The 26962-nt window shown below is 45.9% G+C and overlaps 1 protein-coding gene across 7 annotated transcripts in view; it reads right to left on the reverse strand.

The window, feature by feature from the left end:
* Window positions 1-25860, reverse strand: part of CC2D2A (coiled-coil and C2 domain containing 2A) — an 80853-nt gene extending 54993 nt beyond the window's left edge. For 2 of the 7 annotated variants that reach the window (XM_045574009.1, XM_045574012.1), the window contains exons 1-11: window positions 25680-25857; window positions 20427-20485; window positions 16953-17033; window positions 15076-15205; window positions 11513-11601; window positions 11079-11180; window positions 7460-7561; window positions 6566-6739; window positions 4110-4272; window positions 1834-1970; window positions 1079-1210 (exon numbers count right to left, since the gene is read on the reverse strand). In XM_045574009.1, the coding sequence (XP_045429965.1) occupies window positions 1079-1210; window positions 1834-1970; window positions 4110-4272; window positions 6566-6739; window positions 7460-7561; window positions 11079-11180; window positions 11513-11601; window positions 15076-15205; window positions 16953-17033; window positions 20427-20465 (1149 nt within the window). In that variant the 5' untranslated portion in view covers window positions 20466-20485; window positions 25680-25857. Of the gene's footprint in view, window positions 1-1078; window positions 1211-1833; window positions 1971-4109; window positions 4273-6565; window positions 6740-7459; window positions 7562-11078; window positions 11181-11512; window positions 11602-15075; window positions 15206-16516; window positions 16663-16952; window positions 17034-20426; window positions 20486-25679 lie in introns of those variants that run through there. The other 5 variants (XM_045574022.1, XM_045574003.1, XM_036420204.2 and 2 more) reach the window with 5 other exon arrangements.
* Between the last annotated feature and the right edge of the window lie 1102 nt (window positions 25861-26962).

The following is a 26962-nucleotide window of genomic DNA, read 5'->3' on the forward strand; positions in this document are numbered from 1 at the left end:
TATCACCTGCATTCCCATTAGAAAATTTTACTCTGTGTGTGGTCACGATGTGTCTTGTGAGCCTCCAGACTACCTGGGTGACTTAGAACAATCCCACCTCACAAAGGCATGTACCACTGAACATCCTTCCGCAGGCTTACAGGAACATTCCTTCCTAATTGCTTGGCTCTGGCTGGGTCTTGCCTTGCCTTTCCTTTCCTTTTATATGGGGTATGAGATCACTCAGGTGTGGCTCTCAGGTCCCATCTTGTACTCTTCTTGGTGAATAAGTAACGTTTGCAGCACAGTTTCAATTATTTAAACTATTACCTGGGGCACCTGTGCTTTGTGTCTCTTTTTCCAAATCTGCATTAGCCCATGTTCAAGTGATTATTGGTGGCCTCTGCTGTAAGCTGAGCTCAGCGAAGTAAAAATAGCTCCCAGGACTCTTGGGAGTCATTGGGCAAGATCACTCCAAAGACCCCAACTCTCTTCCTATTGGGAATGCAGACACCTGGTTTGTTGTGTTTCTTTTTGTTTACTACCATTTCTCCCAAGAATTAATAACATTGATAGGCCATGTTATTTTAACTTTGAAATTGATTTAATCCTTTAGTCTTTAACTGAAAACCAGAATTATCAGTGATGGTGCATATGGACCATCTGCTGACATTCTTAGCATGAGTAGAAATGAATGCCCATGCAGAAAATAATAAAGTTGCACAGGAAAAGAATAATCATTGGCGGGAATTAAAATCCAAGTGTCCACATTTGCCCTGGAAAAACAGTAGCAACTTAAGTAAGATGACAGGAAGGGAAGAAGAAAAATCAGAGCAACTGTCCTGGATATGCAAATATTATAAGACACCATCTCAGCCATCCCACCTGGCAAACTTGCTTCCCATTAAAGAAGGAAGTAAGTGAGCCCAGTGGACTCCCTTATAAATACGCCTGCTATCTGTTCTTTATGTGTAAGATGTAAATTATTAAAAAAAATAAATCAAAGTAGAACACTACAAATTCAGTACTCCAAGTGATTCAAGCAGCAACGGTCTTTTAAGCAAAGGCACCCAGTAAAATGAGAGGAAGGTTTGTTTACCTTTTTATACAGAGTTTCAAGCTCTGCGTGAATGTCTTGCTCCTGGGTCAAGGCTGGCGGCCGGGAAGGGGAAGGCCTGATGGGGTTGGGCAGGGCTAAGATTCTGCCGTCATCTCCGAACCACCTTCTGTCCTGGGTAGTAGGCAGAGGGAAGGGCATTTTCTTCGCATTGGACAGAAATGGTTTACAAATGAAACAACATTTGAGGGGAAATTCCAGGTCTGCACATACATCTCATGTACTTCCCCCCTCCCTCAATACATCTTCTACAGTCTCTGTTTCCGTTAGAAATCTAGTCTTCACTACTGTCCCCTACAATTAAGATATAGTCCTCACCACTACCCCTTCCCCCCTGCAAAATATAAAAATAAAAATAAAAAACCTTAAGAAAAAGCTGTAATAATTGCTTTGGAAAATTCTGTATTCTATTCATTAAATATTTAAAGAAAACAAAAAAAGGAGAAAAGCAATAGAGACCATTCTATCTTGGACCTTTGAACATTTATTTCTATGAATAGGGAAATGGTTGCCAACATCTGATTTACAGAAGCTGGCATGCAGCTGGCAGAAGATGTGTTTCAGCAGCCAGAGGGTGTTCCGTGTGAGATCATGAAACATGATGAGACAAGTTACAAAAGCGAAATGGCTGCGGATGGACACCCCCAAGGGGAAATGAGGGGTGGTGTAGTGACTGTCCTGTGGGGAGAGGGGTCCCCTGCGTCGCTCGGGGCGACGCTGGGAGGGGGTGTGCTTACGGGCTCCTGCACCAGCAGCCTGTTCTCCATGATGTTCTGCATGGCCCGCGGCACCTCAGGCCTGGTTCCGATGTACAGGCCTTCGTCCTCCAGGAACCTGGGCTGCATATTCTCGGGAAGCTTCTTAGACGTGGGCACTAGGCAGTCCACAGAGAAAGGCAGCCACGTCAGTGCCCACCTAACATTTCCAACTGCGGTGTGGTGAGTTAAAGCAACCACCTGAAGATTTCCTCTCTGGTCTTGGAAAAAGGCCCATTTCCAAATGAATTTCCCCAAGCAGAACAAAGGAAAAGATGAACGTGTTTACTGGCGCTACCAAGTCGTAGAGATGAAATAATTCAATACTGAAGTGCAAGGAGCAGTAACAAGGGGTTAATCAGGCCGTCTGCTCCATTACCCTGGTCACTCCCCACCTCAAGGAACTCTCCTAGCCTGCTTCCAAACACACAGCTGCTCAAACCCTTGGTATCTCCAAAGTGATAACTGTCCACCCTTTTGTATGCTAATGAGAAGACTTCTCAATGGTCTAAGGATTAGTGTGGTGTCCAGGGAACCAATCACGTGAGGAGACAGTTGGGTCTTTCACCATCCACTCCCTCCACTCCCACCTCTGGGAGAAAAGAGAAACAGAGGGACTAGAGGGACCAGAAATAGAATTAATCACCAATGGCAGTGATGTAATAAGTAGGTTTTGGAGAACTTCCTGGTTGGTGACACATACCTTTTGCCCTCTGGATCTTTTTACCTGTGAGATCTATGTTCTTTATTTCTCTCTATATAAAAGCCTAAGTGACCATCGCAACCAAACAGACAACTGAACAGGCTGTGTGGGGCAACTAGACCAGCAGGGGTTAGTGAGGGGCGACCCAATGACTGAGCAGCAGGCTGCATGAGGCAACCAGTCCTGCAGAAGGGGCAGTTGAGCATGATCAGGTAGGTGTGTGTGTGTGGGGGCAACCAGTTGGATGGGGGACAGTTGGGGGCTACTAGGCCAGCAGGGGGGTAAGTTAGGGGCAATCAGGCAGCAAGTGAGCAGTTAGAAGCCCATGGTCCCAGATAGTGAGAGGGATGTCTGACAGTTGGACATTCCCCAGGGGGTCTTGGATTGGAGAAGGTGCAGGCTGAGCTGAGGGACTCTCCCCCATCTCCCGCCATGCACCGGGCCTCTAGTTATATAATAAACCAGTAAATAGAAGTATTTTCCTGAGTTCTAGGTGCTGTTGTATATACCCTGTTTCCCCAAAAATAAGACAGTGTCTTATATTAATTTTTGCTCCCAAAGATGTGCTAGGTCTTAAAGGGGATGTCTTATTTTTCCATGAAGAAGAATACAGTACACATTTATTGTTAAATGAAAATAAAGGAAATTTATTACCTGTATTCGGTACGGTAGTATGGTAGTTGTCAACACAAACCAGACAAACTGTGCATCCTACAGTATCAAGAATTTACTCATTTATTCAATGACAATCATGTCATCATCTTCTGGAACATCATCATAACAATCCAATTCCTGAATTTCCTGGTGAATTTCTTGTGACTCCATTTCTTTCAGAATCAGTGGACCAAATCTCTCATGTTTAGCCTAGGGGGGCCTTATTTTCGGGGGATGCCTTATATTTCACTCAGAAGGAAACCTGTAAGTAGGTCTTATTTTTGAAGGATGTCTTATTTTCGGGGAAACACGGTAGTTATCAAACCTGGAGAGGTAGTCAGGGGAACCCCTGATTTGCTGCAAAGTTGAGTAAAAGTGTGTGTAGCTTGAGGACATGCTATTTGGCAATTGCTGTCTGAAGTAGCAGGTAGTCTTGTAGGACTGTGCCCTTCATGTGTGGGGTCTGCACTCACACTGATAGTAGAGCAGGATTGAATTGTAGGACACCTAGCTTGCATGGGAGGACTGGTTGGTATAAGTAAAAACCTACACAGCTGGTCACAGGACTGTTTTAGAAGCACTGAGTGTGAATAGAGGGTGAAGCACAGTTGTTCTTTTTCACAGCCTGACTCTCAGAGCTCCCAGGGATGGTCACTGATATGATGAAGGGGCTCCCATGGCATTCTGGGATTTCTTCTGTGATTCTAACCATGATTTCTTGTTCAGTGGACATTTTCCCCTGCTCTATGTTTTTTGTGTGGGTGTGTGGAGATATTTCTTGATTATAAAATCAGATTAGAAACTGGGATCAGTGATGGAGATCTGGTGTCCTTAGACAACATCATCCTTTTGTCACTGGAAGGAAAAGGAAGATGAGTGGGAAGACAGAAAGAGCCGGTACCTGTCAGCCTACTGGGTGTGAATAGGAATTCTCTCTCCTTCTGCAGCTGAACGTGGACACTTTCATAATAGGCAGGTCTCATCGCCACGAAGTCTTCAGCCCCGTGATCTAAGCCCAACAGGAAATCCTCCGCATCTCTGCCATTGAGCAGCTCTTCCTCATCCTGCAGGGCATTAAGAAAATGACCACAAAAATCATGCTGAGAGGATCAGTATATATAGAAAAAATAATCTATGATATTAAACTCACCAAACAACACTACATACAATAGTATTACTTACTTATTATTTATTTATTTAAACAAGGGCATAAAGCTACATGCCTTTCATATTTACCAAATGGATTTTCTTTGTTTTTCCTTTTCTTTTTTTAATTTTTTAATTTTATTGATTTTTCACAGAGACGAAGGGAGAGGGATAGAAAGCTAGAAACATTGATGAGAGAAAATCATTGACCAGCTGCTCCCTGCACACCCCCTATCAGAGATGTGCCCTGAACCAAGGTACATGCCCTTGACCAGAATCGAACCTGGGACCTTTCAGTTCGCAGACCGACGCTATATCCACTGAGCCAAACTGGTTTTGGTGATTTTTTTTTTGTTTTTCACTCTTCCTCATACTTGGAAAATGTCAAAATCAGGCCGGGCTGAGGTCAGAAGAGATGTGCTAAGGGAAGCTATGAAACCCCAACAACTCTAGCCCCTTGGACAGTTGAGACTTAAAGAACATGTGCTTGTAAGATACATAGCATCTTAAGCTTCCACCCGGCACCCACCCCAGGCAAATGCACAAGAGAGGATCCGCACACTCTGTTCAGACTGCCTTGAGTCCCAGCCGAGGGATCTTATCTACTTTTCTGATCCTCGATTTTCTCGGTTGTAAAATGGGTACATTAAGAGAGATGACTTCTTAGGATTTTGTGAGGATAGAATTGAATGACCTATTTAAAAATCTTAAGCACAGGACCTGTAATTATAAATATTAGTGGAAGCATGTTAATTTTGCATAACTGAGGATTTTCCACATGTTTTTTCCTCTTCTTTCTCTTTCTTCCTCTTCTCCTTTTCCTTTTTCTTTCTCCTTTTTTAAAAATCAAGGCTTTTTTAAAAAAAAACAAAAAAACAAAAACAAAACAACAACACCCACCAATATCTTTTAAAATCCTGTGGAGACTTGCAGGTAGCTGAAGATACTGCAGTCGCCCAGCTACCTGCCTCCTATATTTCCTCCCCAAACAACAAGAAAGGAAAAGTAAACCTATGAGGTAAAGAAGCTCTCAGCATAACTTGAAGACAGAGAATGCCAAACACCTCAAAAAAGGAAGCATGTCTCTTGTTCTTGCCCTACTTCCGCTCACGATGAGCAAAGACCAATGACTGGGGAAAACTGCAGCAAAGACAGAAAAAAGAAATGAGTGAAAGGGCCTCAAGATGATCTAAAACTCCTGCCAGAAAGACTGAGTCCAGCCCTAACCGGTGTGGCTCAGTGGCTAGAGCATAGGTCTATTGACTGAAGGGTCCCGGGTTAGATTCTGGTCAAGGGCATGAACCTTGGTTGTGCGCACATCCCCAGTGGGGTGTGTGCAAGAGGCAGCTGATCGATGTTTCTCTCTCATCGATGTTTCTAACTCTCTATCCTTCTCCTTTCCTCTCTATAAAAAAACAATAAAAAATATTTTTTTTAAAAAAGACTAAGTTCACTTTATGTATGAAAATATGAACAAAGGTCTGGGCAGGCAAGAGCATGGACTACAGCAGGAGAGGGCTTCACATACAGATGACTTCAAAGGGCATGTTTGCCCAGCCAGTGTAGCTCAGTGGTTGAGCATCAACCTATGAACCAGGAGGTCACGCCCCACTCTAGGGATCTTGAGCGCACAACCCAGGCATATGCTCTGATGGGGAATTGAACTGTGACCTCCTTGTTCATAGGTTGACACTCAACCATGGAGCCACACCAGCCGGGCAAGTCCTTTACACGCTTTTACAGGCATGCTCTCTTTTATCGCACCCATACCACTCACCATTATGAAATCTGAGTTGTAGCTTGGGTATGGCATGGGGCACACAAAAAGCTGCTTGCCTGTAAGGTTGTGGGGGCAAGAAAAATCTGCAAGCCACATTGTTCTGCCTTTTTTTTTTCTTTCTCCACAGAAAATGGACAGATTCAATTCAAGGCCCTCACTACCCAAAATGCGGGGGACATCAAAGGCTACAGAAAGTTACGTGAAGCTAGTACCCCCTTTCTTTCACACAAGACATGGATGAGCTGTTCTGTGTGGCAGTTTTACTTTCAGCAACTTTCTTTCTGGCTAGAGCATCATTGTCATCTACTTCCTTCTTCTCCTTTTCCTCCTCCTCCTCATTAATATCATCATCATCATCATCATCATCATCATCATCATTGTGGTCCTCATTGTCATTACCATCATCATCTCACCATCACAATATGAAATACCGTTTTGCTTACTCCTTGAACAGGCGGCTCTTCTTCCTCTCCCTCCGCCTCCTCTTGATTGGCTCCCTCTCTAGGTTTTGCTTTTGGTTTTTCCTCCAGTTCCTCTGGTTCGGGATCAAAGGTGAAGGTGAAGAAGTTATAGGCTTCTTCGGCAGAAGGGAAGCCAGGTGGAGGCTGAGGAGGAGCAGAGAGCAACAGGTCAGGTTCATAAGCTGGAGTGTGCTGTGCACTGTTCGCTAGCAGCAGGCTGCATGCTAATGGCATCAGGCATATTGCCTCTGTTGAAGGTCCGAGGCTACTGGTAATTAGCTGTAACAAGGGCAACAGGCAGCTGGTGGCCTCCTTTAATAAGTACCTTTAATGAGTTACCTTTTGTAAACGGGCTATTATTGACACCCCCACAATCACATAAATATATCATCAATAGCAGTAAAAGCTTTATAAAGGATGATTAAAATGCCAAAAAAAGTGGGTTGTTTTATAGGCCAATGCTGAGATGGTTTTATTTAATCATGAGCAATACAAGATTTGTTAGCCTTTTTTAAAAAGACAATTTATGTATTTATTTTTTTGAGGGGGGGAGGGAAGGGTTTTGGGTCTTCTTGAGTTAGTGTTCCATATTGAAAGCTGTTGCAACATCAGAGCTGAATAGTCTTTCCTGCCCTTTAATGCATTTCCCTGCCCCAAATCAGGCTAGCTTCTTAGAATTTAGAAAGTAGGAATTATTTTTCATACTTTTCCCCTTCATTCTCCACAGCAATAGGAGGCAGGTTATGTATACTGTCAACTCTCATTGGATAACTTTGAAAAATAGAAATTAACAAAACAAAACAAAACATGATTTAAAGTATGCGTGATTTAAAACAAGCATGATTTACAGACAGGATTTCTCACCGGGGGTTTAGACTTGACTTTTCGGACACAGTCACGGAACTTGACTCTTGAATAACTTTGGGAGTCAATGTCTTGTGCAGTCCTTTTGGTCTCTCTCCCTGGCTGGATGAGTCGAAAATGACAGATACACCATTTAAATAAAAAACTTAAGAATGTTGTAAAACAAGCATTAACCCTCCCAAGGCATACCTTGTGACCATTAATGCAGATCGCCATTCTTGAGGAATGAAAAGCTAACAAATGTCAAATATAGTTGACGGTTAAGGTTGCTGAACATTGTCTTGCTCGGCTCTGTCTCTCTCAGGACGAAACAAATCTAAAACTTTATATTCCATAAACCTTAAAATGCCAAGAGTTACTTCTCCTCAAACCAATAGATATCCTTCAAAGAGATAATTTCCAAACAGTCTATGAAGAAAAGTATCAATAATGTCTGACTGTAAATAAGTATGACATATACCCTTCAGGGCACAGGGCCTGGCCTTCTCATGAGCCTTGGGACCCTGCCCACTGGAAGCTGAGCCTTCTACCTATACTGTGCTAACACTCATTATGGGTGTTCTTTCTTCCCTCTGCTAGCCAGCCCACCAGGGGCTGTTCCCACCTTGTCTTCATCTCTCTTCAAACCCAGCCCTTCTAGAGCCCTGCTCCTCCACCTAACAGCCATCACCGAGCTTAACCACCCTGTTATCTCCACAGTCTGTGAACATGTCTGAATCCCCAGGGCTTCTCAAGGGCAGGCTGTGGTCTTGAGCCCATTAGACATTTGGCAGGAAGGAGTCTCCCTAGATGCTGTCTGGACACTAGGGAGAGTGTGTCCAAGGATCAGATTGTGGGTAACCTGGGACACTGACCCAGGTGCCCAAATAGAGAAATTCTGGTCCTGTCTAGTGGAGCCCAAGTATTCAAATGTTCTGTGTTATTTCCACCTTGATGTCTAAGGGTTCTTGGAGATTTGCGTTTAGCTTTGTTTTATCAGAAGTCACTGAGAATAAAGTTAAATGAAATGCAGATGAGAATAAGCACAGGTCTGTGTTGGTGAATTTAGATACGGACTGAAGTATTTCCAAATGGTTTCTGCTCTTCTCTCTGACTCTACAGCCTCTGTCATGAGCTCACACTTAGAGAGGGATTACTCTGTGCCAGGACTGTTAGAAACACTGGACCATGTGTGAACACTTCGAATCCTCAATACAATGCCAAGAATTAGGTTCTGGGATATCCCCATTTTACAGAGGTGAAAAGTTACACGTCCAAGGTAACACAGCTGATGAGTGAGCTTGTCAGTATTTAGCACTGAGCAGCTGGGTTCTTTGTGTGCTATATCCTTTTCTCCATAGGATGGGAATGGACCACTTTTTATTGTAGATATTCCTTCTAGGTTGAGGGATATATAAATAAATAAAGAGATACGTTCATGGGCAAGATGTTCCATTAAGAATTTGAGATCTGGTCTAAAGTCAAGGTAGTTGATGTTTGTCTGAACTCCATGGAATGGTTTTTAGGGGATGGAGAATATAATAGACATGTAAGTCAGGATCTAGTCACAAGGAGAAATAAATACCTCATACACCAAGGGAATATATTTGTACTTCTAGAACCTCCAGCTTTTTTGGAATATCATAGTCATGGCTCATGGACAAGTGAAAGTTGAGTATCAATCAGAAGGTATAGACAAGACCTGATAGAAGAGATCAGATTGCCAAAGCTGGTTTGGCTCAGTGGTAGAGCATTGGTCTGCGGACTGAAAGGTCCCAGGTTTGATTCCGGTCAAGGGCATGTACATTGGTTGCGGGCACATCCCCGGTAGGGGGTGTGCAAGAGGCAGCTGGTTGATGTTTCTCTCTCATAGATATTTCTAGCTCTCAGTCTCTCTACCTTCCTAACTGTAAAAAATAAATAAAATATATTAAAAAAAAAGAAAAAAGATCAGATCCTCCTATCACTTAACACACTTGCCCAGATGTGGAGACACACACACCTACCAAAATAATTGAAGTGTTTGTCCCATGCTTATGGGAATTTAGTTTTTTGTTTTTTTTTTTAAATTTTCTAATATTTTTAAAAATGGTGGCTCTTACAAGGAAAAAATAAATTAGAATGAATGAAAAAGAAATGTCTGCTCAATATAACACAGTAGCAAAGTGTCCAAATGGGCCCACTGAATATTCCTATTAAAGAACTCTGGGCCACAGCACACGAGCAGAGTTGAAACTTTCCTGATGATCATGAAAGCTTTGGTTTGCTTGGGATGGATGAAGATTAAATGTTTATAACCTCTCATCCCAGAAAAGGAAAAAGGAACATCTAAGAAATCAGCAGTTATGCTACAGAAATATTCTCAAAGCCTGTGCTTCTTCGTCTCCATGGTGAACAACCAAAACATCATCATCACCAACAACAGTTAGATCAGACCTGCAAACACACTTCGTTGAATCATTTGCTCTTGTTTTTTCCATTCCTTCTTCTACCCTCCTAACCTTGTCCTCCATCCACATCCTTGCCAAGTCTTTCTATATTTACTGGCTTCCTCTCTGCCTCATAGGCCTTTACTGTAAGTTTTCTTCCAACTGGTAAGACCCTCCTCATCCAGTCTTCTTTCCTCCAGCAAGCAAAGGCACCTCAAAGCTTCAAAACTCAGTAGAAATGCTTCCTAATGTGTTACTTCAGGGTTGGTGACTCCCCTACAGATCTCTCTAGAAGAGCACCCATCGAGATGCCCCACAAACCCCTCAGATTGGAACAAAATCCCCCCAGTGCATCTACACCACTTCCCATCCTATCATCAACAAATTTCCATGGCTGTAGAGAACCACTGAGGCTCCTTAGTGTGATGTTCAAGGCCCCACCATCTGAGCCTGCTCTTATCTCTCTCTGTTTCCCAGCAAGACCCATGGATCCAGCAACTCTGACCCATGAGACGGAGTGGGGATGAGATAGGGCTGGGATCAGGACCTGGCTCTTCCACCTTACATGCTCCATGACCTGGGGAGGGCTCTGCAGCCATTCTGAACCTCAGTTTCTTCATCTGTCAACTGTGAGTGAAAAAAATAACACCCACCCCCTAGGAGTGTTGGGTAATGACATGGGATGATGCGGGGACGAGACTTGGCACAATGCCTGGCACAGAGTAGCACTCTATAAGTAGTAGCTATTATAATTACTAATAAGCATTTAACACCTCCTCTGTGCAGAGCTCTGTTCTAGAACTTCTGCTGGAACGTTTACATTGTTTCACTGTCTTTGATCATAAAGCAGAGATTGTTATAGAAAACCGAAGAACAAAGCAATACTTTGAGATGGAGTTGCATTCATTATGCAGGGGTCCGAGGAAAATGTCTCTCAAGTTCTGGGCCCCAACATGCAGGAATTCTCCCTATTTATATGATTTTGCCTTCTTTGTCTCCCAAATATGGAGTGTTTCCAGTCACCTTTTGCAAGTTCTTAAAGAGCCCATATGTACTGGGGCCTTGAGACCTCAACTAGCGGCCTCGCCTGGCACCAGCACTGATGACCTTGTTTGGGGAAGGTTAAATATACAGAAGCCAAATAGCAGGGTTAAAATTTCAAACAGCAGTTTTCATACAAGATAGATGCTTCAAGATGGCCCGTTTCTCACCTCTGCACCAAATTCAGTCTCCAGTTCTTTCTCACTGGGGCTTCGTAAGCGTCTGGGCCGCGGGGTGGGGATTTCCTGGAGCAATGCACTTTCTGCTTTGGACTAAGAAGTCAAACAGCAAATTACTGCTACATGGGTCAGTAACGCTATGAAAACCACAGCCACCCTCTCAATGAGATCAATCAGTGAAAGATACACACTTCGCCTCTGTAAGTGATGAAAGCAAGCAAAGTCCTTTAGAAAAACAACCATGAATGCTTCTCAAGGCTAATTTTTTGTCCGCGCCAATGTTAAATACTACATTAACATTCAACATGTGAAAAACATTTACCACTCTTCAGATCCACACAATTTTGAACAAACAAAGCAAGTTAGAGACAAGACCCAGAGAGCTGCCGTGAGGACTGAACAAAGCATTCACGCGGTCCTCTTACCCTCGCAGCTTTCAATTTCTCCCTCATGCGCTCCCTCATGGAAAATTCTGCAAAGCCCGTTCTAGAAGCTGAAGGAAGTGGAGGTAAGCCTAAAAAAATATAAGAAATTTGCTTTAAAACAATACTCCCCTCACCCCAAAGGAAAGATTAGATTACAATAGCAAGAGAATGCAGCTTTATTTTGCAGATTTAGAACTTTGCATAAACAAACAGGAAAGGCTGCTGACAGCCCTTCATTTGTCTGGGCTCCTTTGAGATCAACAGGAAAAGCCTAGGTCCTGCCAGGAGCTTCCCATTGGGTAACTAAAACTAAAATAAAAACCCTGGTTGGTTTGGCTCAGTGGATAGGGTGTCAGACTGGGGACTGAAGAATCCTGGGTTTGATTCCAGCCAGGCAAGGGCACATGCCCAGGTTGCGGGCTTGATCCCCAGTGGGGGGCATGCAGGAAGCAGGTGATCAATGATTCTCTCTCATCATTGATGCTTTTATCCCTCTCTCCGTTTGCTTTCTTTCTGAAATAAAAAAAGAAAGAAAACATAGATCAGCTGCCTCCTGCACATCCCTGCTGGGGATGAAGCCTGTGACCTAGGCATATTCCATGACCAGGAATCAACTGGGGACCTCCCAGTGCATAGGTCAATGGTCAATCACTGAACCACACTGGCTGATCAATTTTTTAAATTATGCAAAAAATTATGTATGAGATATTCAAGTCATTCCATCATAATATTCAGAAAATAAAAATCTTTTAGAATACAGTGTAATATTTACTTAAACTTATCTCTTCAGCACCATGTGAGGTAGTGTCCCCAGCATAGATGAGCTGTTTGGCATGCTTGTATCCCCAATATGCATCCTGTGACTAGAATGCTCTTTCCCTTTTCCCGCTGCTGAGCTCAGACGTAACTCCCAACACCCAGCCCCTTTAGGTAGTTCTCCCTCCTGTCTCATCCCGTCCCTTTAACATCTGTTTCCTGGGTCAGTCTCTCTAGGGCTGGATGGCTTTAAAAAAAGTGTGCCTGACTGAAATGATGCTTCCTTTCATTTGCATCATATTTCATCGGATTCCAAACTTCCTTTTCCGTCAATACCCAGAAGTTGGCTCTGAAACGATGCTTTAATCAGAGAAACTAACACGAATGAATGGGAAACAGATGCCAGGAATGAAGAAATTTACGTTCACAGGAACATGGGATAATCCCTCCCTAAAGAGGGGATGCGAGTTGGAATCCTGGGGGAATGAATGCGCTTTTGTCCTGTGCTTATTTGATTTGGAACAAGCGCCTGCTCAGTGGAGCGCTTTCCTTGTTCAGAATGTCCTGACTATGTACATGTTTGAACAGCAAATGAGGAGCCAAAACATTCACTGCATAGATCTGTGCTGCTGTAAATCCGGACATGTGCCTGGTGCAGTGGGGGTGGCCATGGAATCAGGGTGCTGGTATCTGAACCTCATCTGACCTTGACAACTGTTGGAGCCCATATAGGACTGCCACAGTGTAGAGACGGTTGCTTGCAGGTTCAAGATGAGGAGCTGGTGTGGTAGCTCCGAGGGCAGGCCAGATCCCGGAGAGGGAAGTCAGAGCTCTGCACCCAGGTAGGCAGACTTTGGGGGAAGGGCGCGGTGGTAGTGGAGGTGGGTGTGGTGAGTGAGCATACCCCAGCCAGAGCACAGCCTCCAGTCCAAGGCAGAAAGGCCAGCCTGAGAGTGAGCATTGCTGAGTGCCACCTGTATACCAGCATGTGCTACCCACAGTTGAAAGTCAGCCTCTGCCCTCAGCACTCTCTAGTTCAGTGGGCAGGGGAGCTGCATACTAACAAAAAGAGGCCTCAGATTCTCACATGGGCCACACAGGAGAGAGGGAAAACCTTCCAAAAGGGGGTGATGTGTATCCTGATTTAAAAAAAACCAAAAAACATATTTTTGTTGATTTTTAAAAAGTTAGGAAGGGATTGGGATAGAGAGATAGAAACATCAATGAGAGAAAAACATTAATCACCTCCTTCCTGAACACCCCCTACTGGGGATTGAGCCCACAATCTGGGCATGTGCCCTGATCTGGAATTGAACCAGTGACCTCTTGGTTCCTGGGTGGATGCTCAGCCACTGAGCTATACCAGCTGTGGTGTATCCTAATTTTTGAAAGGTAAGGAGCTAGGCTGACACAAAAACCCCAAATAGAGAAGTCTAGCTTGGGAGAGTAAGACGTGTGATTTACCTGAGTGACACGCTTTAGGTAAAAGCTGGCTCACAACCTTGTGAAGACGCTGAGCTGGCTCTGTGCTTGTATGAAGGGTCCCTGGGGCCGTGGGAACAGCTGTGGACAGGGCTGGTTGTAACACTGGAGCCTGCAGACCAGAGTCTGTGCTCAGGCCACACCACCAGCTGCTGGTTGTCTCTGAACCATTGTTTCCTAATCTAGAGCAGTGCCGGCTGATACAACTGTTCTGGGAAGTGAGTAATGCATGGTAGAAACCTTAGCATGGTGCCTGCTGTGTCCTAGCCTCGGAAAAGGGAATTATTTTTGTTTCTCTTAAGTTTCTCTTTCACCTGGAGGAGGCCACCAGGTATGCGTAAGACTTTCTGAGGGATGCTCTCAGCATCTCACCTGATTTCATTGTCGCAACAGCTGCACACAGTCAGGTGTTTGTTTTCCCCATTTTATAAAGGAAGCTCTTGTGGGGCAGGTGGATTTGGTTGTTGCTCAAGGCCTCATGGCCAAGAGTCCTGAAATAAACCCTCGCATGTCTGCTTAAATGATCTTCAACAAGGATACCAAGACTACTTACTGGGAAAAGGACAGTCTCTTCAACACATGGTGCTGGGAAACTGGCCATCCACATGCAACAGAATAAAGTTGGTCCCTTACCTTACCCCAGTGGTCAGCAAACTCATTAGTCCACAGAGCCAAATATCAACAGTACAACGATTGGAATTTCTTCTGAGAGCCAAATTTTTTAAACTTAAACTTCTTCTAATGCCACTTCTTCAACATAGACTCGCCCAGGCCGTGGTATTTTGTGGAAGAGCCACACTCAAGGAGCCAAAGAGCCACATGTGGCTCGGGAGCTGCAGTGTGCTGACCACTGCCTTACACCACATAGAAAAATTAACTCAAAATGGATTTCATACCTAATTGTAAGACTATAAAATTAGAAAACTTCTAGAAGAGAGCTTTGAGGAAATCTTCATGACACAGAGTTTGGTAGTGATTTCTTGAACAGGACACCGAAAGCAAAGGCAGCAAATCAAAAAGAGACACCAGGGACCACATCCAACATAAAAACCTCTGTGCATCCAAGGACACCGTCAGTAGAGGGAAAAGGCAAACCACGAAATAGGAGAAAATAATGCAAATCATACATGTGCCCAGGGGTCGCGATCCAGAATATATAAAGAACTTCTACAATGCAACAACAATAGCGACAAAACAAATAACCGGATTAGAAAATGGACAAAGAATACACATCTCTCCAAACATCATATATGAGTGGTCTGCAAGCATATGACAGAATGCTGAGCATCACTCATATTTAGAGAACGGAACCCAGAGACACTTACTCCGTGGGCCACGTTGGGCGGGCATGCTCAGAAGGTGGGTGTCAGGGTCGGGATCTTCCTGCGCAGGCCCCTGCTGGCTGCCTCCATGGGGCTTTCCAGACACCATTTCCTTGGGGCCAGCAGTGCGTAGCTGCAGGCAGAGGGTGGGAGGTTGTGATTCTCAGGGCTCAGATCCTATCTCAGGATAAGGAGCATCACTTAAACAGAGACCAGACCCTAAAGTATTCAGATCTAGACCACCTGGGACCCTACTATCTATGCTACTGTGGTCACCCCCCAGGGAAGCCCGAGTTTCTCTGAGGTGTCTCAGGAAATGACTAAGTCACCCCCAAACAAGGTGAATATTTTCACTTCTTCTAGGTATAATGTACAGAGCTCTGCAGAGACGTGTAGGGAAAGGGAAGAAGGAAAGTCACAACCAAACTATTATATTTGAGCCCAACTCCAACTCTTAGAAACAGCTGTTCGTGTCCCTGGATAATCTTTGTCTTCAGGGCAAAGAACAACCTCAGATTTCTTCCCCAAACTCTCCGAGGAGGGAGGTGAGCAGAGTGGCAGGGGCAGCCATGGTTGAGCGACATCCTATAAGGTCAGACAAAGGCTGCCTTGGAACTCAGATTTACCATGAAACATGGGAGGGCTGTGGGACTTCCTAACGTCCCTCCCTCCTCTGTGAAGGAAAGGAGATTGAAATTCACTGGGATGCAGCTCTGTGTCAATCACTGTGCAGAGCACACATTCTGGCTTAAATGCATGGCTTGGGGATATCGGAGGCATCAGCTTAAAAATAAATCCCCAGGGACCCCAGGGTTAGGAAACACGAAGCTAGGTTTCTGCAATGCCCAAAGACTGCTGTGCCCCATGTGATCAGGTGACATTAATGAGATGATGCCTAGGAAGCATGATGCCTGACACCGGATTCTATTCTCCATCTCACACCCCGCTAGCCTTGCTCAGCACTTCGGGTAGCCCTTGATCTAGACACCCGTGTTTTTCCCATCTGCTCTGGGCCTTTGCTGCTCCCATGGGCGCCCCTGCCCCTGGCTGCGGAGCCATCACGCACCCAGCAGGAAGGGGTTAAAGCTTCCAGGGTCCAGAGGGACTGGCCACGTGGCTGGGCAGCACCTCCCATCCCCAGCCCTGCGCCCTCCCCTGGGCGGCTACATCTCAGCTGTGGAAGCCGGAAGGCTGCTCCTGGGCCCAGCTCATCCCAGCTGGAGGGTGCTGGGGAGGGGGGAACTGAGAGGAGGCTTTCTTCCAGCCTTGGGCTCTCTAGGATCCTCCCATCTCTCCACTTTCCCTGCCACCCTCCTGCAGGGCCACTTCACGTGGCTGCTGGCTCAAAATGGCGCTCCTGCTCCTCCCTCCCAGCTGGCATCTGAGTCTCCAAACAAATCCTCCCTCCACAGGGGAAGGACTCTTACCCAGCGAGGCTATTTACCTTGAGCAGCTGACCTTGCAGGAAAGCTCCCAGCTAAGCAGAGCCACTCCGGGGAGAGGAGAGCCGGAGGGACTGCCTGCAGCCCGGGTGACAGGAATCTGCCAGCTTCTTAGGCTGAAGCAGAGTTGGGGCTGGGAATTGGAGAAAGAAGGGGAGGTGGGGGGTATCCCTAAGATTTGTAACCCTGCACTGCCATCTATCGCCCGTCTTAGCTTATGACCTTTGATGACAACTCTAGACGGATTCTTTCCAGCATTTCTAGACTCCTCTCCCAGGGGACAGGAGAAACCTTACAGAAAACATGTTCCCACCCAACCGGGATTCATTGGGAAGGGCATCTGTCCCACGCTCCCCACCCCTGTCTCTCCCGGAGGATGTGTGTTCCCTGTGGGGGCCGGTGGTTGCAGACAGACCCGTGTTTCCTGTCACTCCCTACCTGTTTCTTCCTTTTCTGTCTTTGAGTCTTTGAAGTGTTCTTTCTTCCCACATCTGCATCCTCATCATTTTCAACGAACTCCTTTGTTAAAATGCAATGGGAGAGTTGTTATTAGAAGAAACAGGGATGAATCCAGTTTGGCTCAGTGGATAGAGCGTCGGCCTGGGGAATGAAGAGTCCCAAGTTCAATTCTGGCCAAGGGCATGTACCTTGGTTGCGGGCACATCCCCGGTGGGAGGTGTGCAGGAGGCAGCTGATGGATACTTCTCTCTCATTGATGTTTCTGACTCTCTATCCCTCTCCTTTCCTCTCTGTAAAAAAAAAAATCAATAAAATATATTAAAAAAAAAAAAAAGAATCATGGGTGTGATTTTTGGATGTTACAATCACCATCTTGTCCTGGGGTCACTATGCACTGAATTTGAGTGTGAATGGAGGGAGTCAAAGTGGCCATCCTCATCCACTCTTCTCAAAGAAGGCATGTCCTTCCAAAGTTGTATGCATAGGGAAACACAGTAAATAAGATGATGGCACTCCCATTGTCCTGAATGCTCCTTCATGCCTAGGACATTTATTGAGCACTTACTGTGTTCCAGGCCCTGGTGGCACAGGATACCCGCTGCCCTCAATAGTTGCAATAGAAATAGAGCAGCTAAGGATCGAATCTGCCAGGACAGGTGCTCTGGCCCAAAGGCAAGATCCCAGCACAGGATGAGCTCACAACCATACTGAGGGTTTTGAGGGCTTGAGCTTCTTTGCCCCCCATCTTACCATCAGGCAGAGGATCACAAAGATACAAGCTAAATCATCATGAAAGTTTTGACTTAAAGAAAAATTTAGCAGATCTTTTTGAAAAGTGAGATATCCGTTAACATTGCAAACTTTATTTTCTTCTTCCACAGTACATTTTCTAAAGGTTTACTCATAAATTGTGAGAGCTGAATGCTCTCAAACGTCAGGCTTTCAACCTTTCTAGTCCTAAAAAATTTTCAAACTGGGGATCAAGCACCTCTGGGCGTAAAAGTAATTGCAAGGTAAAGTCAGGACTTCGCCCTGGTACACCAAATTTATTAGAATTTTTCTCTAAAATTGGGAATTTAAAAATGTTTATACAGAAACAAACCCTGAACTCAAAGCATGGATTTTAATATCAAAGAGTTCTGCTGGAGGCTAATTCCAGCCTGTGCAGGTGGATGGAACCTTGAATTCTATATTCAGCAAGGCTGAATATGTGTGATTGCCTAGTGGAATAGCCTAAGGCATTTCCCCAAAATTGAAGATCTGCCAAGTTACCAGACAGCTGAGGGCATTTTAATCTATATGTTATTGTCTCCTGCTGGCCAAACATCTGAAGAGTTGAAGGCAGTTCCCCCAATCTGACAATGCCTACTGTATGCTAAAACTTACCTTTGATATGTATATCTACTTTGCTTTAGGGCTTCCTAAAGGGCTTTCTTAATTTGTGTTAATAAAGAGCAAGGGATCCAGAGACTCAGAGAACTTGGTTACTGAAGCTAAGCCCTCCTCTGGCATCCCCATGAATTACAAATTTATATTATATTTCTAGTTTCTATTAATTTACTCTGCAGTGCCTTCTCCAAATTCCTGAACCCTTCTAGGTGCTGGGAATTACCCCTGTCATTAGAGTTCAAAGGAACCCCGTGAGGTTGCTGGGCTGGGTTCCAGTTACACATGAGTGCCCTGGGCTGTTTGGGGCAGAGAAGACAGAAACTTGAGTTATAGAAGAGACCTTAGGGAATGGGTGGTGCAGGCTTTCCCTTGGTCCACACAATGGATCTCTCTTCTCTGACTCATCCTCTGGGTGCAAGCCTCACTTGGACCTTGTTCTTCAGGTGCCCACCCGGTAGGTAGTGCTCTTAGCTAAAAAAAACTCACCAACTTGGATTAGATACACAATGCTGGTGTCATTGAGGAGTGCAAGCATGGTTCTTAAGACAGCTCTAAAATTTTTTGTTAATTGACACCTGAGGGTATATTTCCCCTTTGCTCTTTTATACAGTGGAAGCAAGGGAGTAAAACACACACACACACACACACACACACACAGAGAGAGAGAGAGAGAGAGAGAGAGAGAGAGAGAGAGAGAGAGAGAGAGAGAGAGATAGATACACATTGATGTGAAAAAGACACATTGACTGGTTGCCTCCAGCACCCACACATGGGGAGTGAACCTGCAACCCTTCAGTGTGCAGGCTGATGCTCTTACCTTTGAGCAGCACCAGCCAAGGCCAAACAAGTCTGAGTTCTTATTGGCTTATGATGGACTTTTGAGAAGTCTAGGTTCTTTTTGGCTTCTCAATCATGATTTGATCCTTCCTCAATGAAGAGTGGCCCAGTAGGACCTTAAGTTAGACAGAATGTAAACTCCATGAGGGCACAGAGTTTTATTCACTGCTGCATCCCCAGGGACCAGAGGAACAGTAACTATTTGCTGCATGAGTGAATAAGTGAATATAGCATGATCTGGTTTTATCTGGTGTTTTGATGTGGTTTTATCTGGTGATCCTTCAAGCTTTTTGAATTGCTCTTGGAAACAGCATACTGCCTCCATTTCTGCCTCTATGGTCGCCAGTGAGTGAGTCCTGGAGCCAAGAGAGAAGCAAGGTTTGGGAGGAATAATGCCTCCTCTGGTTGGAGGGCTCCAGTCTCCCAGGTGGAGACAGCTTTCCTTCTGTGTGCTAGCCAGTGTTAATGATATTTTGTACACAGTGAGCTAGAAGTTGCAGAACTTTACGAGATGGAGGATTTAATTAATGGTTATTATAAGGTTCTCCCTCCTCCCAACTGGTGGGCAGAGTTATAACATTACTGGCATCTGTCACAGAGACATCTCCAAGACATTGAGCCATCAATCAGCGCCTGCCAAAGTGTCCTGGAGCCCACTCCTTCCTTTTCTGTCCTGGGTCCAATCCTCTCCTGTTCCTCCCCTTAAAAAGACCCCCAGACCAGCCACGTGCTGCTGATCCTCCATATCTAGGTGGCAGCCCGGCTGGGTCCATCCCCCCTCCCAACTCCTTCAATTTTGATTTCTCTACCTCCATAATGAGTCCCGTTCATTACTGGGGAATAAACTTTACTTTAAAACTCCTTAGTGGTCAGTTTCCTGTACCTCAAACCTTATAGTTATAATCTACGATTGCCATCATCTTCATTCTGAATGTCTTTAGCATTCTATGTGTTTCAGCTGAGCTGGATGCAGCTGCAGGTGGTACCTTAGACCTGCTGTGTCAGGATTCAGGGCAGGATGACAAGTAGAGGCACCCCCGAGTGCCCTCAGAGCTGCATTTCCTTCACTATCCCCCTCCCCATCATGCACCTGACATAGCCCCTGCTGTGTGCTGTTGCCCAGCAATTCATGCTTCTTGCGGGCCCAGCTGCCTCGCTCCCAAACATGTGTGATCTGAGTGCACTGCCCACACAAGCACAGACTCGGGTATCTCAGCCATCGCTTACCTCTGTGATTATTTTCACTTTTTCTTCCTTGGGATCCATTCTGCTGTGATGGCTCCTGCCTGCCAGGCAGAGAACAAAGAGTCAGGCATCTGGACATCAGTGCCACAGTTTTCTTGCTATTGGTAAGTAGGAAACTGACCTCCGTGGTTAGAGCCGTGCTTGAACTGAGTAGGTGTCCTGTTCACAAGGAATAATTTCCTGCAGACCCAGCACTGGTGGGAATGAGCCCTTGGGGAACAGGAGGGATGCCAGACCCTTTGTCCCCATTAGCCTGGCAATGAGCCCAGAGTTACTGGGCAGCAGGTGGGAGTTCTGCTCTGGGAGTCAGAAGGCCCGGGTTGGAATCCAGCTCTGGGAGGCTACATCACAGTTTCTTCTCTCCCTTCAAACCTCCCCCTTCCCACTTAGCCTCTACCCTTGACCGTGGTCATCACAGAGAGAGGGTTTCCACCTCTCTTCCCCTCCCCACTGAATCCTGTCATCTCCTCTGCTTCTACCTGCTACTGTGGCCTGTCCTTGCTGTCATCTGGGCCAGGGCCTCTGCCCTGCACTGCCCACCCCCCATCCAGGACCATTTCTCCCTTTCACCTGGACAGTAACTTCTTCCTGTTCTATCGGCTTATTGCTACCAGCGTACAAAGTGCTGAAACTGCCCCCCTTCCTTAAAAAGAAGCTCTCTGGACCTCATATTTCTTTCTAGTCACCACTCAACTTTTCCACCCCCTACAGCAGCGTTTTTCAACCGCTGTTCCGCGGCACATGTTGCCTGGTGTGCCGTAGGTGCAGACAAGACAAGAATTTTATAATTTTTCACTATTTTGTTTACTTAATATTTCATAATAAAGTAATTATAAAATATTTTCTTTGTGTTTATTTGATTCCTATTCAAGAGAATTACTTTATATATAGTCAATATAGGCACAGAGTTAAATTTTTTAACATTTTCTAATGGTGGTGTGCCTCGTGATTTTTTTCATGAAACAAGTGTGCCTTTGCCCAAAAAAGGTTGAAAAACACTGCTCTACAGCACATGTGTCAAACACAAGGCCCGCGGGCCAAATCCGTCCTGCCAGGCCTTGCAATGTGGCCCGCACCGAGCTGTCATCACTGCACTCCGCTGCGTTTCCATCACAATGACAGTTTATGACTGTTCAGTAAACCATTCGGCCTGCGATTTAGGCTGGATTTTAGATTTTGGCCCTTTCTCTGATTGAGTTCGACACCCCTACTACAGGAACACTCCTCAAGCCCTCTCTTTCCAACCAGTTCTTGGAGCTCAGCCTTCCTGAAACTGCTCCTGCAGGGTCTCCAAGGACCTTGTGCTGCCACATCTCACCATCTGGCCTCAGTCCTCATCTTATAGGACCCGACAGAGCCATGAAATAATGACAGTATCACTTTCTTTCTCTCGAAGTATTTTCTTCATGTGGCTTCTGGGATATGTTTCTTCTTGGTACCTCCCTGCCCCCACCCTCCACCCCCCACCTGTGACTGCCTACTGCTTCTCAAACTCCTGGGCTGGTGTCTCCTCATCGTCCAATCACCCCATGTGGGTGCCTGGGTTCAGCCTTGCCTCTGCCTAGTACCCTGGTATCTCACCCTATGGTTTCCCTTTAAATACCATCTATCTACTCAAGATTCTCCAAGTTTTCATCCTGGGCCCTCACGTATCCCCAGAAGTCTAGACTCAGATGTCCAAGTGCTAGGTGGACATTCACTCAACATGCTCCAGATGAAGCTCCCAGTCCTTACCTCCAACCTTCCTGCAGCCTTCCTTGTTAATAATCTTGTTATTATTGTAGCCTAGGACTACGGGACACAGTAGACTCTTTATAAATATTTTTCAAATGAATGACTAAATCACACATGGCCACATTCTGGAGCCCATCGACACTTCGCTGTCCTCTTCGGGCTGCTGTGAAGATTAGATGAGTACATGGGAGAAATATCAGGGCTGACAAATTGTAAGCCCTCCCTGACATATTAGCTGAGACTTGGTCATTTAAGCAGCTCTAGGTGTTCAAGGTTTCACTGACCCTACTGGGGAATGAACATGTAAAAGGGAAATAAAGCGCCTGAAATTTAACTGTCTCCCACCCAGACCTCCTCACAGGCTGCAACAAATAGATTAAGGGGAGTGATGACAGCAGCTAGGAAAATAAAAGGGTGGGGAGGTAATGGAGAGAGCACAAAGGGGCAGATGATAAAAATAAAATTCAGAAGGACATAAACACACTCTAATAAACAACGCTTGCAATTATGAACCAGGAAAAAGAAAGGACAGTGAAATATTTTGGTAACTAAGAAAAGGTTCTCAATAAATTAAAAAATGTTATCTGTGAAAAAGAAATAGCAAGTGAAAAATGTAGCGGGGTTGATCTTTCCTTCTCATTCTTTCCTGATCATTACCTTTGAATGAGTTTCAAAGGAAATCAGATGACAACATTTATTTTTTCTTTTCCTGCTAAGAAACGATAAATCAATACTGCCCAGCTTCAATACACAGCTTGTCAGCATACGCACCAAGTGCTTATTAATACATTTCTATTGGCGATAGCAAAACCAGAGCCATGATTTACTGCAGACTGATTTGGAGCTCTCTCTGGATATATATTATCATTATGCCCCACTACCACACTCCCGGCTTAGTACCTGTTCAATTTACATGTCAGGAATCCGAGTTTTCCTCTGAGGGCAACCTCTGACAGGTTACTTGATTTGCCCACGATTATAGGTATTAAGTGTCACATCCAGAACTTGACCTCAAGGCTACTCCAGAGGTCCCTCCTCCTGTCCTTGAACTCCCCCCTTCTTCCCCTCCCCGCCCTCTCCTGCCTCCCCTCTACTCTCGGTCTCTGTCTGCCTTACCATTTACTATTTTTTATTTTTTTACTTATTTATTTTTAAATATGTTTTTATTAAAGAGAGGAAGGGAGAGGGATTGAGAGATGGAAACATCAATGAGAGGGAGAAAAAGAGAATCATTGATTGGCTGCCTCCTGCATGCTCCCTACTGGGATCAAGCCCAAAATCTAGGCACGTGCCCTGACTGGAAATCAAACCTAAGTGGATGCTCAACCCTAATCCACACTGGTTGGGCAATTCTTAGTTTTTCAATAATATCAGTCACTTTTCTGCCAGTCCAAGTTTCTGGAAGTATTTACAACTGGGAACTGGGGAGCACTGCCCCAGTGAGAAAGGGCTTTGGCTACGTTAGGTTAAAGACTTATTTAACTCCATGCAGAAAACGGAACACATTTTTGAAGGAAAGTATTGATACTTCATCTAGACCTGTGGTCGGCAAACTGTGGCTCCTGAGACACATGTGGCTCTTTGGCCCCTTGAGTGTGTGGCTCTTCCACAAAATACCACAGCCTGGGTGAGTCTATTTTGAAGAAGTGGCGCTAAAAGAAGTTTAAGTTTAAAAATTTTGGCTCTCAAAAGAAATTTCAATCGTTGTCCTGTTGATATTGGGCTCTGTTGACTAACGAGTTTTCCGACCACTGATCTAGACAAATGGACCATCTCTGAGGGTCCTCAGGGAGTCAGTCATAAGAGGCCCCGTGACATATCCAACAGGCTGGGGGAGAAAGGGGTGAAGGTGTAAGGAAAGGGCAGAACTGTCTGCATCTCAACCTTGGCTGCTTAAAATCGGATCCGATATGTGCCTCCTGCTCCGGAACGGGGAACGCGTGGACTCACGGGGAGAGGGAGGGCTCCAGAAACAACCTCATGGCCTGCGCTCACAGTCCGCCCCACTCTACAGCTGTGTTCCCTTGGAGCAATGCCCTCGCCTCTCGGAGACGCATTTCTCTGTCTCTGAACATGTGGCCACAATTCCTACCTCCCTGGGACGTTATTCCTAAGGGCTAAACGGTGAAGCATGTGCTGGAAGAGGCCTCGCTGACCCAGGCGGCTTCCTTTCTCTTTCCATGGGCGGCATGGCTGAAGCCTTCCCCGCCCTCCCTCACACACCCGAGCACTTCCTCCCTGAGGACAGCGCTGACCTTTCTTTCTTTTTAAAAAAATACATTTTATTGATTTTTTTACAGAGAGGAAGAGAGAGGGATAGAGAGTTAGAAACATTGATGAGAGATAATTATCGATCAGCTGCCTCTTGCGGGGATGTGCCCACAACCAAGGTACATGCCCTTGACCGGAATCGAACCTGGGACCTTTCAGTCTGTAGGCCGACGCTCTATCCACTGAGACAAACCGGTTTTGGCTTGCTGACCTTTCCTGTCCCATCCTGTCAGAGGTGGGCCTGGAGCAACCTCTGACAGGTTACTTGATTTGCCTACGATTATTTTAAAAAAAATCGGGACTTTTTTAAAATGCCGTGGGATGCAGGACAAATTGTTAAAAATCAGGACTGTCCCGCCAAAAGTGGGACGTCTGGTCACCTTACTTTAAGCACGTGAGTCCCTTTTACAAATCCCTACTGGCACCAAGCTCATCGCACTATTCTACTGAGCTCCTGACCCGACCGGAGTCCCTTTGTGTGCTTTAAGCTTCAGCCCCTGCCTGGCGCACAGTTCATGCTCAATAAATGTCTGAATGGATGATTCTGCAAATGAGCTCCAGGCAACACACAGAGCCACTTCCTTCTGGTGCAGTTTATTTGCAGAAGTTATCCGCAAATGTAATATCGTACATGCACTTCCCATTAGACTTTATTAGCTTTGCACAGTGCTGCTTTGCAGTGGATGGAAGCAATCTGTCTACATCGCAACACACAGATTTTCTTGTGTGTGTGTGTGTGTGTGTGTGTGTGTGTGTGTGTGTGTTTTGGGGGGGAAGAGAGAGGGAGGACCAGCAATCCTCAGCCCTCTGTCTGTGCGGGCCTTTCTCTGTCTAATGCCAAGAAAAGGGAAGCTTGAAATAATGACCGTTTAGCCCTTTGAACCAATTTGAGCAAAAAGGCCCAGAAATGAAACGCGCAGCAACCAGTGTCTCTGGGGCCTGGAAAGCAGCGGGCTGGCCGGGGTGTCCCAGAAGGAGGCAGAGTGCACCCGGGGCTGTGGGAGCTGGCCTGGCCTTTCTGCAAACAGGCTCCTGGCGGCAACTCCAATCAAAGCAGCCGAGCACTGCTCTCCATTCCGGAAAGCAGAATTTGAACAACCCCTAACTTGGCTCTTCCTTAAATCTGCGCAGTCCCAGGGGGGAGGCTGAGTTCCACAGGGGACGGCGGGGAGTAGGGGGGACTGGGAGCAGGACCCACTGCTGCAGCCTGCTCCCCAGGAACTGATTTACCTGAAGAGACTTCACAAGTACTTGGCAGGCTCCGCTGGCTCTCTGGGATGCAGGGAGGTGGAGGAGGCCCTCTCACTGTGGATCTGCCAAGGGTCCGAAGGGAGAGGCTGAGTGCAGGGGCGGTCCGGGGCGGCTCCCTCCCGGGGAAGCTGCAGCCAGTCTCCAGCAAAAACACCCACTTAGCAACCCGTTCCTAAGCCAGGTCACTCGGTGGCTTTCTTTTTTTTTCTTTTAAAGGGGCAGGTTAATCCTCGAGGTGGAACACAACCACGCTGAACGGCAGGCACAAGCCATGGGACCAGGACAAAGAGAAGCCAGCCGGGGGAGGAGCCGGCAGAATTAGGTCAGGCTGCAGGGCCTCACGTCCGGGGTCACAGGTGCTTCTGGTCAGAGACAGGCCATGCGCAGAGCAGCGGGTTAGGAACCTGAGAGGCCATCATTTTAGCGTGAGGGTGTCTCTTTGTAGCAAAGGTCCCTGAGGTGCCCAGGCCCCAGGGAATGTTGCTCTGGGGGGTTTCAGTTAAATGTGGAGAGTGAATGTACAAAATTAATCTCCCAGCATTCTCCGAATCCCCCTGGAACCACTGAACGAGGATATAAGTGTGAAGGTTCAGAAAAGCAGAGAGAATGAGAGCAGAGGCAAAGCAGATGCAAGAGTATGGAGTGGACAGACCAAAGAAAGCCACATGCCAACTATATGTGTGTATGTTTGTGCATGTGCATGTGTGTGCATGTATCTATGTGTGTCTGTGTCTACATATATCTCTCTGTGTTTTCGTATATCTGTGTGTTTCTGTGAGTCTCTCTGTGTTTATGTGTGTATCTGTGTCTATGCGTGTCTCTCTGTGTATCTGTATATATCTCCACATGTGTACATGTATATACATGTGCCTCTGTGTGTTTGCATGTGTTTGAGTGTATCTCTGTATGTGTAGCTATGCCTGTGTCTCTGTCTATGCATGCCTCTCTGGGTGTTTCTGTGTATCTGTGTATACATCTCTGCATGTGTGTTTATCTCTCTGTGTGTGTCTATGTACATACATGTGCCTCTGTGTGTGGGACAGGTAGGCATAAGAATGAGGAAATGTGTTGGTCACTCTGCAGAACTCCAGAGGCTCAGGATTGGGCTCAGTCGTGTGATGAGCTGAATGTGTCCCTCTAAGAAAGGTATGCAGGCGCCTGAACCCCAGTCCCTCAAAATGTGACCTCACTTACAGATGGGACTTGACAGAGAGAGTCGATTTAAAACGAGGTCATTAGGCCTAATCCAGTATCACGTGTTC

The sequence above is a fragment of the Pipistrellus kuhlii genome, unplaced genomic scaffold (genome assembly GCF_014108245.1).
Source record: "Pipistrellus kuhlii isolate mPipKuh1 unplaced genomic scaffold, mPipKuh1.p scaffold_m20_p_1, whole genome shotgun sequence".
NCBI classification, from domain to species: Eukaryota; Metazoa; Chordata; class Mammalia; order Chiroptera; family Vespertilionidae; genus Pipistrellus; species Pipistrellus kuhlii.